Source organism: Manis pentadactyla, chromosome 5, assembly GCF_030020395.1.
Source record: "Manis pentadactyla isolate mManPen7 chromosome 5, mManPen7.hap1, whole genome shotgun sequence".
Taxonomy (NCBI): domain Eukaryota; kingdom Metazoa; phylum Chordata; class Mammalia; order Pholidota; family Manidae; genus Manis; species Manis pentadactyla.
Window position 1 is genome coordinate 86,724,314 of NC_080023.1, and position 17,274 is coordinate 86,741,587.

The following is a 17,274-nucleotide window of genomic DNA, read 5'->3' on the forward strand; positions in this document are numbered from 1 at the left end:
CAACAGATGGTGCTGGCAAAACTGGACAGAGAATGAAACTGGACCATTGTGTAACCCCATATACAAAAGGAAACTCAAAATGGATCAAAGACCTGAATGTAAGTCATGAAACCATTAAACTCTTGGAAGAAAACATAGGCAAAAACCTCTTAGACATAAACATGAGGGACCTCTTCTTGAACATATCTCCCCGAGCAAGGAAAACAACAGCAAAAATGAATAAGTAGGACTATATTAAGCTGAAAAGCTTCTGTACAGCAAAAGACACCATCAATAGAACAAAAAGGAACCCTACAGTATGGGAGAATATATTTGAAAATGACACATCCGATAAAGGCTTGATGTCCAGAATATATAAAGAGCTCACACGCCTCAACAAACAAAAAACAAATAACCCAATTAAAAAATGGGCAGAGGAACTGAACAGACAGTTCTCCAAAAAAGAAATACAGATGGCCAACAGACACATGAAAAGATGCTCCACATCGCTAATTATCAGAGAAATGCAAATTAAAACTACAATGAGATATCACCTCACACCAGTAAGGATGGCTGCCATCCAAAAGACAAACAACAACAAATGTTGGCGAGGCTGTGGAGAAAGGGGAACCCTCCTACAGTGCTGGTGGGAATGTAAGTTAGTTCAACCATTGTGGAAAGCAGCATGGAGGTACATCAAAATGCTCAAAACAGACCTACCATTTGACCCAGGAATTGCACTCCTAGGAATTTACCCTAAGAATGCAGCAATCAAGTATGAGAAAGATCAGTGCACCCCTATGTTTATCGCAGCACTATTTACAATAGCCAAGAATTGGAAGCAACCTAAATGTTCATCGATAGATGAATGGATAAAGAAGGTGTGGTACATATACACAATGGAATACTACTCAGCCATAAGAAAAGGGCAAATCCAACCATTTGCAGCAACATGGATGGAGCTGGAGGGTATTATGCTCAGTGAAACAAGCCAAGCGGAGAAAGAGAAATACCAAATGATTTCACTTATCTGTGGAATATAAGAACAAAGGAAAAACTGAAGGAACAAAACAGCAGCAGAATCACAGAACTCAAGAATGGACTAACAGGTACCAAAGGGAAAGGGACTGGGGAGGATGGGTGGGCAGGGAGGAATAAGGAGGGGCAGAAGTAGGGGGGTATTAAGATTAGCATGCATGGGGGGGTAGGAGAAAAGGGAGGGCTGTACAACACAGAGAAGGCAAGTAGTGATTCTACAACATTTTGCTATGCTGATGGACAGTGACTGTAAAGGGGTTTATAGGGGGGACCTGGTATAGGGGAGAGCCTAGTAAACATAATATTCGTCATGTAAGTGTAGATTAGTGATACCAAAAAAAAAAAAAAAGGGCAGTTCCTGTGTGGTAACCTCCAATGAGTTCTACACAAGGGTATAAAGGGCATATAAAAGTGTAGGCAAAGGGTCTGTTTGTGTTTATATAGAGGATCAAAGCCTAATTGGGCTACCCTGAAAATGAACTAAGATACGATATGAAAAAAAACTACCAACATCAGCACTCACTGGAAGACTCATGCCAGAAGATGATCATCAAAAATCCCCAACAAAGATCCACGCACTGCTACAGCTGTAGATGCACTCATCCCACCAGTTCCTGGACTTGCCATGGGAATGAAGGAGATATCTAAGCTGGCCTGTGCATACAGTAAAACAACAAATTTGACTGGATCTATACTGTTGGAACTCAACCAAGAATTAGGAGAAGTGCAAATTGTAGCACTCCAAAATCTTACAACTACAGACTATTTACTGTTAAAAGAACATATGGCATGTGAACAGTCCCCAGGAATGGGTTGTTTTAATTTGTCTGATTTCTCTCAGACTCTTCAAGTTCAGTTGGACAATATCCACCATATCATAGATAAGTTTTCACAAATGCCTAAGGTGCCTAACTGGTTTTCTTGGTTTCACTGGAGATAGCTGGTAATTACAGGTATGCTTTGGTTATGTAACTATACTCCTATTATGTTAATGTGTGTGCGCAATTTAATTAGTAGTTTAAAACCTATACATGCTGAACTTACTCTACAAGAAGATATGTCAAAGAAATAATCAATCTTCCCATGTTTTCTTCTGCCTGCTACTTCTATAGCTTTTCTTCTTCCTTTCTAATTACAACCCTTAAATAGAATTCGTGCCTCATATCAAATTTACCGAGTATCATAATTCTTCCAAGTGGTAAAGATACCTCAAGACAAATGCTGGGCATAGAAGCTACAGGGCATAAATATGCAAAGAAGTAAAAAGCTAACCATTTCAAACAATAAGGCTTCTCTCTCACTTACCAACTTTATATTTCCCGGTATGGCCCCGGAAGATGACTGGTTAGCCAGAGACGGGTAAGATTCCTCAAGGGAGGAACAACCTAAGACAGGCACAGTCGCAGGGGGGCCATCAGGTAAGAAATTGGGGATCAACAGAGGTGAGGCTTAGAACCTCACCCCCCCTGTTCTGAGAGAAATCTTCTGCATATGTGGATGTTTTATTGCCCTTGTCTAGCTTGGATTAACACATAGTCTACAGGCACACACCTGATCATCTACATTTGCTCTCTTACAACACTAAACTATGTTTTCTACCTTTATCTTGTATCTACCTACCACTTCAGCATTTTATTAAAAATAATAATAATAAAGAGAGAAATGTGGTATCCACATATAAATCAAGTACAAAAACCAAATGAGTATTCATATTTGAACTGACTGTTTATAGAGTTCATAATGCATGAGCAAAACTGAAAGTTTCTGTGATGACTGCCCTTGTACTGTTCACTATGTAACTTATTCATTATGTAAGAATTTGTTCTCCATGTAAGAACTTGTTTGTTATGCCTCAGAAGATTGGAGACTGACGAAAATTAGGCTTGGGGTGGATTAATGATTGTGCATTGAGCATTGACTCCCCTATACAGAATTTTATTGTCGTTAACAACCATTTGATCAATAAATATGAGAGATGCCCTCACAAAAAAAAAAAAAAAAAAAAGGACAGACTTCCAATGGTAAAATAAATAAGTAACCGGGATGTAATGTATAGCATAAGGAATGTAGTCAAGATATTGTAACAGCTTGGTAGGGTGATAGCTGGAACCTCGAATTATGTATATAAATGTTCTACCACTGTGTTGTACACTTGAAACTAATGTAATGTAATACTGTGCATCAACTACCCTTCAATAAAAAATAATTATTTAAAATAAAAAAAAAATAAATAAATGTTGAATCACTGTGTTGTACACCTGAAACTAATGTAATGTAATACTGTGTGTCAACTACCCTTCAATAAAAAATAATTACCTACAAAAAAAAAGTACTTTTAATCCAACAATAGATAGGAAAAGAGTAAAAGAATAAAATTCACAAGAATGTATAACATTCTAAAATTGAAATAAAAGCAGGATTAAGTAAAAAATGACCTTTAATGACTTGGTTGAATGGACCTGTTTAAGACAAAGTCTCTCTGACTACATCAAAAAAATTTAGCTCTGAGTCGTTAGTAAAATATACATTTAACCCAAAATGGTACAGGAAAGTTGAAATTATAAGTATGATAAACAAATTTTGTCCATTTCATGAATGAAACCTTCGCTTATATTAGAATATTAATCAACATAATTGACTACAATATAGTACAGGAGAAAACTCATATCATTATCTCAATAGAAGCAAAACAATTACTTGATAAAATTCTACATAAAAACTTTTATGATAAAAGCATTTAGCAAACTAAGAATAGAGGAAAACTCCCTTAATCTAATAAAGAGCAGCTACAGAAAATTTATAACAAATATAGGACCAAGATAAAGATGCTTACTATCTCACTTCTAATTAACATTATATTGTAGGTCCTAATCAGTGCCATGAAGAAAGAAAAACAGATGGTATATATATTGAAAAGGAAGAAATAAAGCTATCCATCCACAGATGACATAGCTGTATGTATAGAAAATCTAAAGCAACCTACAGATAAATTTGAATTAATGAGTATAGGAAGGTTGTTGGAAATAAAAGTAGAATGGAGAATAAACAATGTTTCTAATACCAGCAACAAATAATAAGAACAATAAAAAAATGTAAGGTACTATTAATAATAGCATCAAAAACTGTCAAATGCCTAGGAACAAATGTAATTAAATATATTCAGGACCTTTATCCAGGGGAAAAAAACCCTGATTAAGAAAAATTAAAGAATATCTAAATAAATAGTGGATTGTATAACTCAATATTTTAAATGCATCAATTATCTCCTAATTGAGCTATAGATTAAATATACTGTCAATCAAAATATTAATTTTTGGTGGAAGTTGACAAATGGATTCTAAATTTATATGGAAATACAGTGGGTTATGAATAGTGAAGACACTTCTGAAGTCCATAAAAGTGAGTTTTGTTTTAAAAGATATCAAGACTTCTTATAAAGCTATAGTAATTAACATAGAAGTTAGGCCATTGGGTAAGAAAGTCCAGAAACAGACCTATACATATATGGAAACTGTATATATGACAAAGGTGGCATGACAGAGCAGTGGGAGTGGGAACAGTGGTCCTTTAAGTCAATGGTGCTGGCTTAGTTGGGTTTCCCTAAGCCAGAGGGAAATGTTCTCACCAGTAGGGAATTGCGGGGTGGTGGTGGGGATACTTGGCCCTAGCTTACACCAAACACAAAAATCAATCTAAGGAGATTATGGATTAACTGTGAAAGGTAAAACAGTAAAATTTTTAGGAAATAATATAGGAGAATATTTTTATGACTTTGGATAGGGAATGATTTCTTAGACAAGATACAAAAGTACTAACAATGAAGGATTATGCTGACAATTGATGAACTGTAGTAAATTAAAACAAAGAATTTTTATTATATTGTTAAACCACTGTGTTGTATATCTGAAATCAATATAAGATTGTATATCAAAGATACTTCAATAAAAAAAAGAATTTCTATCATTAAGGGAATAAAAAGGGAAGTTGCTGAATAGAAGACAAAATCTGTAACACATTTAAAAAAGCTCTAGTATCCAGAATATGTTAAGAACTCCTTACCAATAAATCAGAAAAAAATACCCAAAACCCATTAGAAGTATGGGAAAGAAACTTGAACAGGCGCTTTTCTGCTTTTATTAAACATCAGGGAAATGCAAATAAACAAAACCATTGGGGTATCACAACACACCCATATGAATGATTCAAATTTAAAAGACTGATGGTCCTGAGTGTTGATGGAGATATGGGATGTTAAGCTCATATACTACTGTGGGACTGTAATTAGGAATTTTGAAAAATAACTTGGTGTAATCTACACATTTAAAAATAAAATATACTTACCTTATGAACTAAAATTCCATTCCTAGTTATATACCAATAGAAAACTATATACATGTAGCAAGAGTTATGTACCAGAATGTCTGTAAGAGCATTAGTAATAACCGGCCTAAACTAGAAACAATGCAAATTTCCACTGACAATAGAACAGATAAATAAATCATTGTATATTAATACAATGATATACTACAGACAAAAGAAAATTAATGAATGACATTTACACACAATAATATGCGTGACTCTCAAACATAATGTTGAGTGAAAGAGCTACACACAAAAGAATATATACTATGTGATTTCATTTATATAAAATACAACTACAGGCAAACTCAATTATAGTGTTAGGAGATAATATAGTAGTCATTTGTAGGAAAGGGAGAGAAATTATTAGAAGTTAGCATAGGGGCACTTCTGGGGTTCTGATAATGTTTTATTTATCTGCATGATGGTTACATGGATATTCACTTTTTGATAATTCAAGGAACAGTATGTTCAATTACTTGACACTTTTCTGAATGCTGTATTCTGTATACTTTTCTCTATGAGTTATGCTTCAATAAAAAGTTTAACAACTCAAGGATGGAGAAATTCATTCCAAATAGGGTACCCAATACAAAACAGGGAGAGAAATATCAATATTTGACAAAGTATAACTTGAGACAGATAACCACTAAAATTATTGAAAAGGATATTTAATGTTGGTATTAAAAAATTCACCAGGAAAATGTAAAAATCATGGATCTGATTTTTGCGGCCTAATAACATAACTTTGAAATATATACAGCAGAAAAATGGACAGATTTTTATTAGATGTTGTTATTAGAAAAGATGGACCAAGAATTCAAAACAAGCATAATATAGTAAACAAAATAAGTAAAGATAATAGCAAAACAAAGAAAAACCAGAAAACATAAAAAGTAACACATTAAAATATTTGGTATAAAAATATAGATCACAATATTTGGAGTAAACAAAATAATGAATACAGCTGGGTAATGAAATAGTGAGTTGAAAAATAAGATTGAAGAACTCTACCAGTAATAGCAGGAAAGGATAAAAAATTAGAAAATATAATATAATAGGTAAGAGTGATGAGAATAGCAGTAGATGTACCAATATGTGAATACTAAGAGCAGAATGATAAATATATGAAATTAGAGACAATAGTATACTCAAAGAAATTATGGAAGTAAATTTCCCTAATTAAAGACAAAAGAGTTTAGGTTGAAAGGGTTACTCAGGAGATGTAAGGAAAAATCCATACCTAAGTAATTTATAGTAATATTTAAGAAAATCAAAGCAGAAAATTCCAAAGGCATTTAGAAATATTATCTACAAAAAAAGAAGAATTAGATTGGCATCAGACTTTTCAATGGCCAGACTAGATGCCAGTTAAAATAGAGGAATATTTTTTCAAAGTTCAAGGAAAATCACTTTGAACATTTAAAAATCATCCAAACAGCCATTCAAATATGAGGGTTTCATAATATTGTGAAAATATTTGCAAGCATACAAGGCTTCAAAAGATTTGTCACACAAATACCACAGTAACAATAATTTTGATGAAGGTATTCAAATAAGAGAAAAATGAACCCAAAAGTTGCTGTGAAAGACACAAATTAGGGCATTCAAATATCTTAGGATCTTCTATACTTTATTTTTAAAGTATTTACTTATATTCTCTTTATGTTAAAAGGAAAAAAAAGAAAGCTAAGATGAAAGAAAATTGATATTGAATATTAAACTTGTCTTAAATGCTAGATGATTATCAGCATGAAGGAGTTTGATGCAGTGATACCATAATAATAGTATGATACCGAACAGGCAAAATCAACATAAGAAAATAAATCACAGTTCAATTTCATTTGTGATCCTAAGTAAGAATGAACAAATCGAATCTACCAGTTTATTAAGAGAATAAAAGAGCTGACCAATAGGTGAATGTATGGATGGTTCTACATTAGAAAACTCTGCCAATATGATTCATAACATTATCAGATTTGAAGAAAAAAATGATACTAAATTAAAAAAAAATTAAATGGGAACCTTTTGACAAACAAGAAATTCAGGAAACTTTCCTTAACCTGATAAAGAGCATCTATTATCACCCCAATTCATCATATTAGTGGCAAAATGTTAGAAACATTCATATTAAAATTATTAAAAAGGTAGAAATGTTTCTTTTTATCCACTACTAATATTCAACAATGGATGTTCTCAAAAACAACAAAATAGAGATAGCAGTACAAAACCTAGCAAAAGAACAGACACAAGTTTATTTGAAGACAGGGTGCTCATACAAGAACTATTAAGAGCACTAATCTGAACATTCAGCAAGGCAGTCATACACAAGATCAACGTTTAAAAATCAGAAGTTGACATCTGCCTTCTCTATGAAGGAATATGGTTGTGGAATATCCTGCTGAAATTACCTAGAAAACCAGACAAAATATAAGAAACAACTATTTTAAGACACTGGCTGACAGTATGACAGAAAATGGAAGATTAAAATAAAGAACAATGCATTTTTAGAAATAAAAAATGCAATATCTGGTGGAAATAAGTATCTGTCAATGGATGAGTAGATAAAGAATATATATATATGCAATGGAATATTATTCAGCCAAGAGAATCAAGGGAATCCTGCCATTTGATATATGTATGGATTTGAGAGCATTATGTTGAGTAAAACAAGTCAGACAGAGAAAGATAAATACTGTATGATCTCATTTATATGTGGAATCTAAAGAGCCAAACTCATAGAAATAAAGTAGAATGGTAGTTACTGGGGCCTGAGGTGTAGGGAAATAGAGAAACATAAATTTTCAGTTATAAGAGTATAAACTTCCAGTTCTAAGATGAATAATTTTGGGGATCTAATGTACAGCATGGTGATTATAGCTAATAATACTGTATTATATACTTGGAAGTTATTAAGAGATTAGATCTTAAATGTTTTCACCAGGAAAAAGAAATGGTAATTATGTGATGAGATGGAGGTGTTAGCTAATGCTATGTTGATAATCCTTTTGCAATATGTAAGTGTATTAAATCAATAGGTTATACACCTTCAACTTACACGATGTTATATGTCAGTTACATCTAAATGAAGCTGGAAAAAATAAAAATGAAAATATATGATGGCTTATGACAATTAAAAAATGCAATATCTGAATTGAAACTGTCACTGGTAGGATTAACAGAAGGTGGAACAGTGCAAAAGAAAAGATTAGTGAACTTGAAGACATACCAAAAGAATATATCCAAAATGAAGCACAGAGAAAATATGACTGGAAAAATAATTTAAACAGAGTATCAGGGACCTACAGAATAAGATCAAGCAGTCTAACACATGTAGTTTGTAACACATGTAATTGCAGTTCCAGAAGAAGAAATAGAAGGGAGGCAAAATATTTAAGAAACAGTGGCTGAAAAAATGTACATATTTGATGAGAAACTATAAAACCACAACCTGACACCATTATAAACCCACTAAAAAATGCTAAAATTAAATAAAGAGCTACTACCAAGTACTGGAGAGGATATGGATGGCCTGGAATTTTATACATTGTTGGTGGGTATACACAATACTACGATATTTCCGAAAACTGCTTGGCACTTTAAAAAATAAAATTAAACATTATCTTATCATATGACCCAGCAATTCTACTTCTAGGTATTTTCCTAAGAAATGAAAACAAATATCCATCCAAAGACTTGAATGCAAAAGTTCACAGCAGATTTATATGCAACAGCCCCAAACTGGAAACAATCCAAATTTCCATCAACAAGTGAATGGATAAAGTTGGTGGCATAGTCATACAATGAAATACTATTCTGCAATAAGATGGGATGAACTCTAGTAATAATATGGATGCATCTCAGAAATAACTTGCTCACCAAAAGAAGCAAGAAACAAAGAGTACATATTTTATACAGGCATACCACAGCAATATTGCAGGCTTAGTTCTAGAGTACCACAATAAAGAGAATGAAATGAATTTTTGGTTTCCCAGAGCATATAAGAGTTATGTTTATACTATACAGTAGTCTATTAAGTGTGCAATAGCATCATGTCTAGAAAAACAATGTACATATCTTAATTAAAAAAAGACTTTATTGCTAAAAATGCAAGCCATCATCTAAGCTTTCAGCAAGTCATGCTGGTGGTGTCTTGCCTCAGTGTTGATAGTTGCTGACTGATCAGGGTGGCATTTGCTGAAGGCTGGGGTAGCTGTGGCAATTTCTTAAAATAAGACAACAATGAAATTTGCCACATCTGTTGGCTTTTGCTTTCAGGAACAATTTCTCTGTAGCAGGCAGTGCTGTCTGATAGCATTTTACTCACAATAGAACTTCTTCCAAAATTGGAGCCAATCCTTTCAAGCCTTGCCCCTGCTTTATCAACTAAGTATATGTCATATTCTAAATCCTTTTTTGTCATTTCAACAATTTTCCCAAAGCTACACCAGGAATAGATTATTCCTCAAGAAACCATTTTCTTTGCTTATCCCTAAAAAGCAACTTTTCATCCATTCATGTTTTATCATGAGATTGCAGCAATTCGGTCACATCTTCAAGCTCCACTTCTAATTCTAATTCTCTTGCTTTTTCCACCTCATCTGCAGCTACTTCCTCCACTAAAATCTGGAACCTTCAGTTTGTAAATAATGCAGTGTCTACAAAGCCCAACAAAGGGAAGTGCAATAAAATGAGGTATGCCTGTGATTACATTTATTTAAAATGCTAAAAAAAATTCTAACCTTCTGTGACAGAAAAAAGATGATGAGTTGCCTGGGACCAGTGTGGAATTGACTGGGGTGGGACACAAGAAAATTTTGGGGGGTAATGAAAATGTTCTGCATCTTAATTGTGCTTGTGATTACATGTGTATATATATTTGTAAAGGTTCATTAAAATAATAGTTAAAAATGGGTGCTTATTTTATCATATGAGATATGAACTATGCCTCAATAAAGTGATTTTAAAAAATCAGTAGCTTTCTTATACATTTGCAAAAATTAGAAAATGTTATGAAAAAACTTTACCCACAAAGTTAACTAAATACACAAAATACCTAAGGTAAGAAAAAAATTATGAAGATACCTTTATAAAAATTACAAATACTGTAGTACTTACGATAACATCTGGATAATTGGAAAGATGTTTCACATTTGTGGATAAAAGCCTCAGTATATTAAAAAGATGTCATCTCTCCCCAAAATTAATTTAAAATTGAACTCCTTAGTTGAAATCCTCTCTTAATTTTTCATTGAATTTGACTAGCTGATTCTAAAATTCATTTGGGAGAATGAGATCTTAGAATGAAAAACAAGTCAATATAAAAAAACAAGACACTGTTTTTATAAAGGTAAGATAGTTAAAGTTGTGTAATAGTGAGACAGAAAGAGACAAGAGATTGGAAGAAAATAGATTACAAAGTGTAGGAACAAATCTATGGAATTTTTACATGGTAAAATCGACACTTCAAATCAATGCCAGAAAAAAGGACTTTTCTATGTGTGGTGTTGGGACAATATCTATTCATACAGGAAAGAATGTGGCTGGATTCCCACACAATAAATTTTGTTTAAAGAATCTTAAAAATTGAACTTAAAAACAGAGAAAAGTAGTGACTCCATAGCATCTTACTATGCTGATGGATAGTGACTGCAGTGGGGTGTTGGGGGGGAGTTTATAATATGGGTGAATGTAATAACCACAGTGCTGCTCGTATGAAACTTTTATAAGATTGTATATCAATGATACCTTAACAAAAAAGTTGTATATATAAAAATTGAACTTAAAAGTAATAAGTAAGCTAGAATATATATATATATATATATATATATATATATATATATATAATTTTGTTATCATTAATCTACAATTACATGAAGAACATTATGTTTACTAGGGTCCTCCCTTCACCAAGTCCCCCCCACAAACCCCATTACAGTCACTGTCCATCAGCGTAGTAAGATGTTGTAGAATCACTGCTTGTCTTCTCTGTGTTGCACAGTCCTCCCTATGCCACCCCGACATTATACATGCTAATCGTAATGCCCCCTTTCTTTTTCCCCACCCTTATCCTCCCCTTCCCTCCCATTTTCCCCAGTCCCTTTCCCTTTGATAAGCTAGAATATATTTGCAACCATGGGGTAAAAAATACATGGGGTAAAAATGACACATAGAAAGGCATTAAACATAAACGGAAATACTGGTAAATTTGATTATATTAAAAAACCTTGGTATATCAAAAGGAGCTATATTCTGCCTCCCCTTCTCCCCCCAACTTTTTTGTTTTTTGCTTTTCAAGATGAAGTGAATGGTTTTATGTATTTGTCCTTCTCTCTGTTGGAAACAATAAAATTTCCTTGTTAGTTAAAAAAAAGTCACCATAAGCAAAGTTAAATATCTAGTGGTGTACTGGGGCAAGATATTTGCAACACCTATAATAAACAAAACATTGACATAATCAAAAAGAGAAGACTAACTCAATAGAAAAATGGACAAGGAATATGAAAAGGCTAGTCACAGATAAGGAAAACCAAAAGGACAATACATATAAAAAAGACACTCAAGCTCATTAGTAATCATAGAAATGCATATTAAAACAACAAAGAAGTATCATTTTTGGTTCATCAGATTGGGAAAAAAATCATAGTTTGATAATCTCAAGAAGTTGCAAGGATATGAAAGAACAGGCATTTTCATACCCAGTTGGTGATAGGGCAAATAGGTATGGCAATGGTGAAGGCATTCTGATAGTATCCACTAAGACTGAAAATGCACATAACCTAGTTAACTATTCTAGAAAGCCTCACATTTGTGCAAAATGAGACAAAGTGCTATTCATTGTAACAGTATAAATAAAATCTGTTCTTGTCATACAATGTAATACTATACAACAATCAAAAGAATGAACCACATTTTGAACATGAATAAATCTCAAGAATATCACTGAGTGAAAATTGCAAAGTGAAACATTTGTTGATATGATTTATATATTATATATGTGTGTATATATATACATATATACATAGAAAAAGTATTAGTTGTATACTTTTATATGATTCATATATATTATATATCATAAATATATACTTACATATTACATAAACATATGTGTTTTTAAAAGTCTGGAATGTTATTTTTAAAGGTCTAGAATGACAATATAAAATTCACAAGAACTGCCACTTTGAGTAGGAGTATGGGCACTAGAATTGGAAATCATAGTCATAGGGCTTTTTACTTTTATCTATAAAGTTTTAAATTTTCAAAAGGGAAATGCATTTGGGTATTACTTTTATAATCAAAATAAAATTTAAAAATCCATTGGATTTGTCAGTAAGTAGGTAATGGGTGAATTTTGCTATAAATTTCATTGGAGTGGGTAAGTGAAGGCAAAAGTTAAATGGATTGATAAATGAAAAGAAGTTCAGGATCTAGAGATAGTTATTATAGGCTATTATTCAGATGAATCTGGACATGAAGGGAAATAGATGATCGATGATGGATGGGACACTGGACTTAGGGAAAAAGTTTGCTTTTTATGCCTTTTATGTTGTAATATCTGTATCTATACAAAATGTCTTTCATATATATATATAATACATAGTGCATAAGGAAGAAGCCATTACATTAAACATAAAGAAAATCACAATATAGGAGAGAAGAATACATTGATGAAGTGAACTGTCTTGGCACTAAACATTTAGGAACTGTGCATTTTTGCTAAGAAATGGTAGATTTAGAATATGGCTCTGCTTCTGACCAACTGATTTCCAAGGTTGTCTTTCAAAATGAAGGGAATCTGAATAAGAGGTTTGTCTATATAACATTCAGAATATTTCAATAATATTAAACTAAGCACCCTTAACTGAGTATTTTCATAGGGAAAAATGAGAAAAACTTACCCTAATAGAAATCCCCATTGCCAGGGAAAATTCAAAAGAAAGTGGGAAATAACAGCAGTTGCACATGCCTCCATGAGGCATGGACCCATAGCCAATCTTAAACAAACTCCCTTTAAATGCTTCAAAGCCTGAAATATAAAAATGGTTACATTTAGACAAACTTATAATGGTACTAAGAAAATTATTTAAGCAAATACTGAAATATGTAGTCTTTTTTGAGTAATAAGCTTTTACTAAACTAAATCTCCAAGACTGCCCCACTGGGCTGAACATGCTTCTACAGTTCATTTTATATGTCATCACAGATTGGGTCATAAACTATTTTATAAAACATTATTGTATCTAAATTATTTAAAAAGATACATTTCTCTGTGATTAAATAACTACTTCTACCTTCCTTCATTTTCCTAGTAAATACCATAATGAAAGTATCCTATAGGTTTATTTCCATCAGTTAACCTTTGTTAACTTAGTAATTACAAGTAGAAAATCAAAATGCCAGAAGAGAAAAATCACTTAAAAAACTGTATAATTAACTAAAAGGGAGAACTTTAACATTTTCTTACTGATTCAAATTTTTTGAAGACTATAATTATCACCGTCTATAATTATTTATGCTTTTGAGATATTTCTAATAAACTTATACATTTACCACATTTGAGTAGCTGTTACATTCATGAGTTTTATCTTTTTAAAACCCACATAGATTTATGATTCCTAAATAGAAATATTTTAAGAAATATTTTAAAAGATTAGCTTTCTCAGTAATGCAAAGATAATCAGGAACATAATTCTGTGGGAAAAAAGTCATGAAACAAAAATATTTCCGAAATTCTTAATCTCTCTGAAAAAACAAAACAAAACAAAGCAAAAACCTTGACCTTGTTTGTTTAAAGAAAAGTAAATAGTTCTCTATAGAAGAGCCACAGCTCCTAAATAATAGAAATGCTGCATAATGGACATTTATCTCTATGCAAAAAAAGATGATTTCTGATAGAGATTTTACATCACAGTGTTTTCTCTTCATATCAGTAACAATGATAAACGGAAGTAGAAATGAAGGTGTCAATATTTCTGCAAAATCTTTGTTCTTTACCTTAATTTTTGCTTACAGACTCTACTTGTAGCAGCCATAATAAAAATTCTGCCTCTTTTTCATTTCTACCAGCCTCTAATATTTAAAAAATATTTACTTAAGGTATAATGGGACATCTACCTGTGAATCCAGTCCAAGTCCAGCTTGTATTAGGATAATGGTAAGGGCAGTATTTCTTAAAGTTAAAGACCATGTGTTACTAACACGGATGCGTTCACTGAGATATGGAACATTCCTGATGGTAAAACCAGCCAGTAACATCCCTTAAAAGAAAGAAAATAAAGCATGTCTGATTCAGTCCATTTTTCCAAGAAAGAAAACAGGAATGTTTGGTTTCCTCTCTTCAAATGCACTCTCTCATGTAGGTTTCGTACAAGTAGAAGAGGCAGTATATATAAGGGAATGGGGACAAAAAATGGCATATCATACTGGAGTACAAGGAATTCAGTGTTGATGGAACATAAAGGGCAAAGATAGGACTGGAGAATGGGCAGGAGGGGCCGGATCATGGAGAGCTACCTTCCCCCTCTTTGGCAGAGTAAGGCAACATGGGAAAGTTTTAGGTGGGAAGTGACATAATGAATTTTGCATTTTTAATGTGATGGTCTTGGTGAATTAGATAGACATAAAACTGGAGGAGAGACCAATTTAGAAAGCTCTGCTATAGTCCAGAGAAGAGTTGGAAACAAATAGCATAAGCTAGAGCAAGAGGAGGAAAAAAGATTCGATGAATACTTAATAGGTGCTAAAGGGTGTTATGGACATAGAAGGAGTGTCAGAAGTAAGATGGAGAGATTACCTCTACTGACAATATACTGAATATTTGGATGTATTGAATACTTAGAAGAGATGACACATTCAGAAGTTCTTCCACTAATTCTCCTCTGTTCAGATGGAGAGTTATATAATAATGGTAATGAAGAAATAGGGTATAATACTAGTTAAGTATATGATGCATCCATGAATATACATAGTGGAGATGCCCAAACACCTTACTCAAAAAACATGGGACATTTTAGTTTCCTTGTTACCATAATACTTGAATCTCGTAATTGTATTCGAATTAGGTTATCTATAGAAAAAATCAGTTTTCTCCAATTTTTTCCTTCTCTATAATGTATTTAAAATGAAGTAAAAAATGTCTTACTAAATAATGCATCAAGAATCACATACTGAGTATAGTTAAATTATTTAAAAGATTTAAAACGTGTGTAGGAAAAAAACAAATGCTTCTATAAATGGCCTATATATACACATTTATAGTAAATACATATATAAATAAGCTGTATGATCACATTACATTGAAATATTTCTAAATTATATCTACTCTGACTAGAATATGTTCATAATCTACATATAGTCAGTAACAAAGAAATGAGAGCTAATTATACACTTACCAAGAAGAGGTGGAAGCTGAGGCACTGAAGGTATTCTAATGAGTTCCAAAAGTTTTCCCCCAATAATGGCACTAAAAAAGATAATTAACAGTCCAAATAAATTTCCACCAGGGAGAACTTCAGGGCCTGAGAATGACCAACACATACACCATATCATAAGAAGTACAACTCCTGAAATAAAAAGCACACATTTATATATTTACATAGACATAGATATATACATACAAAAGATGAATTCTATTTTATCAAATATCATTAGTAGCCATTCCTACATGTCTATACATAGTGTAGACTAGTGTGGTTTCCTAGTATGGTTGAAGAAATATCGTTTAACATTATGTTCCAAAGTCTCTGTCAATTGATGGGACAAGCTTTAAACAAAGTAAATTCTTTTTAATTAAGGTATCATTGATATACACTCTTATGAAGGTTTCACATGAAAAACATTGTGGTTACTACATTCACTCACATTACTAAGTCCCTTCCATACCCCATTGTAGTCACTGTCCATCAGTGTAGTAAGATGCCACAGAGTCACTATTTGCCTTTTCTGTGCTGCACTGTCTTCCTGTGACTCCCCCTACACACCATGTGTACTAATCATAATACCCCTCAATCCCCTTCTCCTCCCTCCCCACCTACCCTCCCCCACCCCTCCCCTTTTGTAACCGCTAGTCCTTCCTTGGAGTCTGTGAGTCTGCTGCTGTTTTGTTCCTTCAGTTTTGCTTTATTGTCATACACCATATGCATATACAAATGAGTGAAGTTATTTAGGACTTGTCTTTGCTCTGCCTGGCTTATTTCACTGAGCATAATACCCTCCAGCTCCTATCTGTGTTGTTGCAAATGGTATGATTTATTTTTTTAATGGCTGGATAATATTCCATTGTGTATATGCACCCTCTTTTTTATTCATTCATCTACTGATGACACTTGGGTTGCTTCCAAGATTATCTTGGCTATTGTAAATAGCGCTGCGATAAACATAGAGGTGCATGTCTTTTTGAATATGGGATCGTGTTTTCTTTGGGTAAATTCCTAGGAGTGGAATTCCTGGGTCAAATGGTATTTCTATTTTTAGTTTTTTGAGGAACCTCCATATTGCTTTCCACAATGGTTGAACCAATTTACATTCCCACCAGCTCCTGCTTTCATTGATTCTTCCTATTGTATTCTTCTCAATTTTATTTGTTTCTGCTCTGATCTTTATTATGTCACTCTTTCTACTGACTTTGGGCCTCATTTGTTCTTCTTTTTCTAGTTTAATTAATTGTGAGTTTAGAGTGTTCACATGGGATTTTTCTTCTTTCCTGAGGTAGGCCTGTATTGCAATATCCTTCCCTCTTAGCATGGCGTTCACAGCATTCCACAGATTTTGTGGTGTTGAGTTGTTTTCATTTGTTTCCATATATTGTTTGATCTCTGTTTTTATTTGGTCATTGATTCATTGATTATTTAGGAGCATGTTATTAAGCCTCCATGTGTTTGTGGGCTTTTTTGTTTTCTT

The 17,274-nt window shown here is 32.9% G+C and overlaps 1 protein-coding gene across 1 annotated transcript in view; it reads right to left on the reverse strand.

Annotated features, from left to right (window-relative positions):
• Positions 1 to 15,948, reverse strand: part of SLC9B1 (solute carrier family 9 member B1) — a gene marked incomplete at its 5' end in the record, with an annotated part of 67,533 nt that extends 51,585 nt beyond the window's left edge. The window contains 3 exons of the mRNA XM_036879174.2: positions 13,275 to 13,402; positions 14,491 to 14,633; positions 15,768 to 15,948. Coding sequence (XP_036735069.2) covers positions 13,275 to 13,402; positions 14,491 to 14,633; positions 15,768 to 15,948 — 452 coding nt within the window. The remainder of the gene's footprint in view (positions 1 to 13,274; positions 13,403 to 14,490; positions 14,634 to 15,767) is intronic.
• Between the last annotated feature and the right edge of the window lie 1,326 nt (positions 15,949 to 17,274).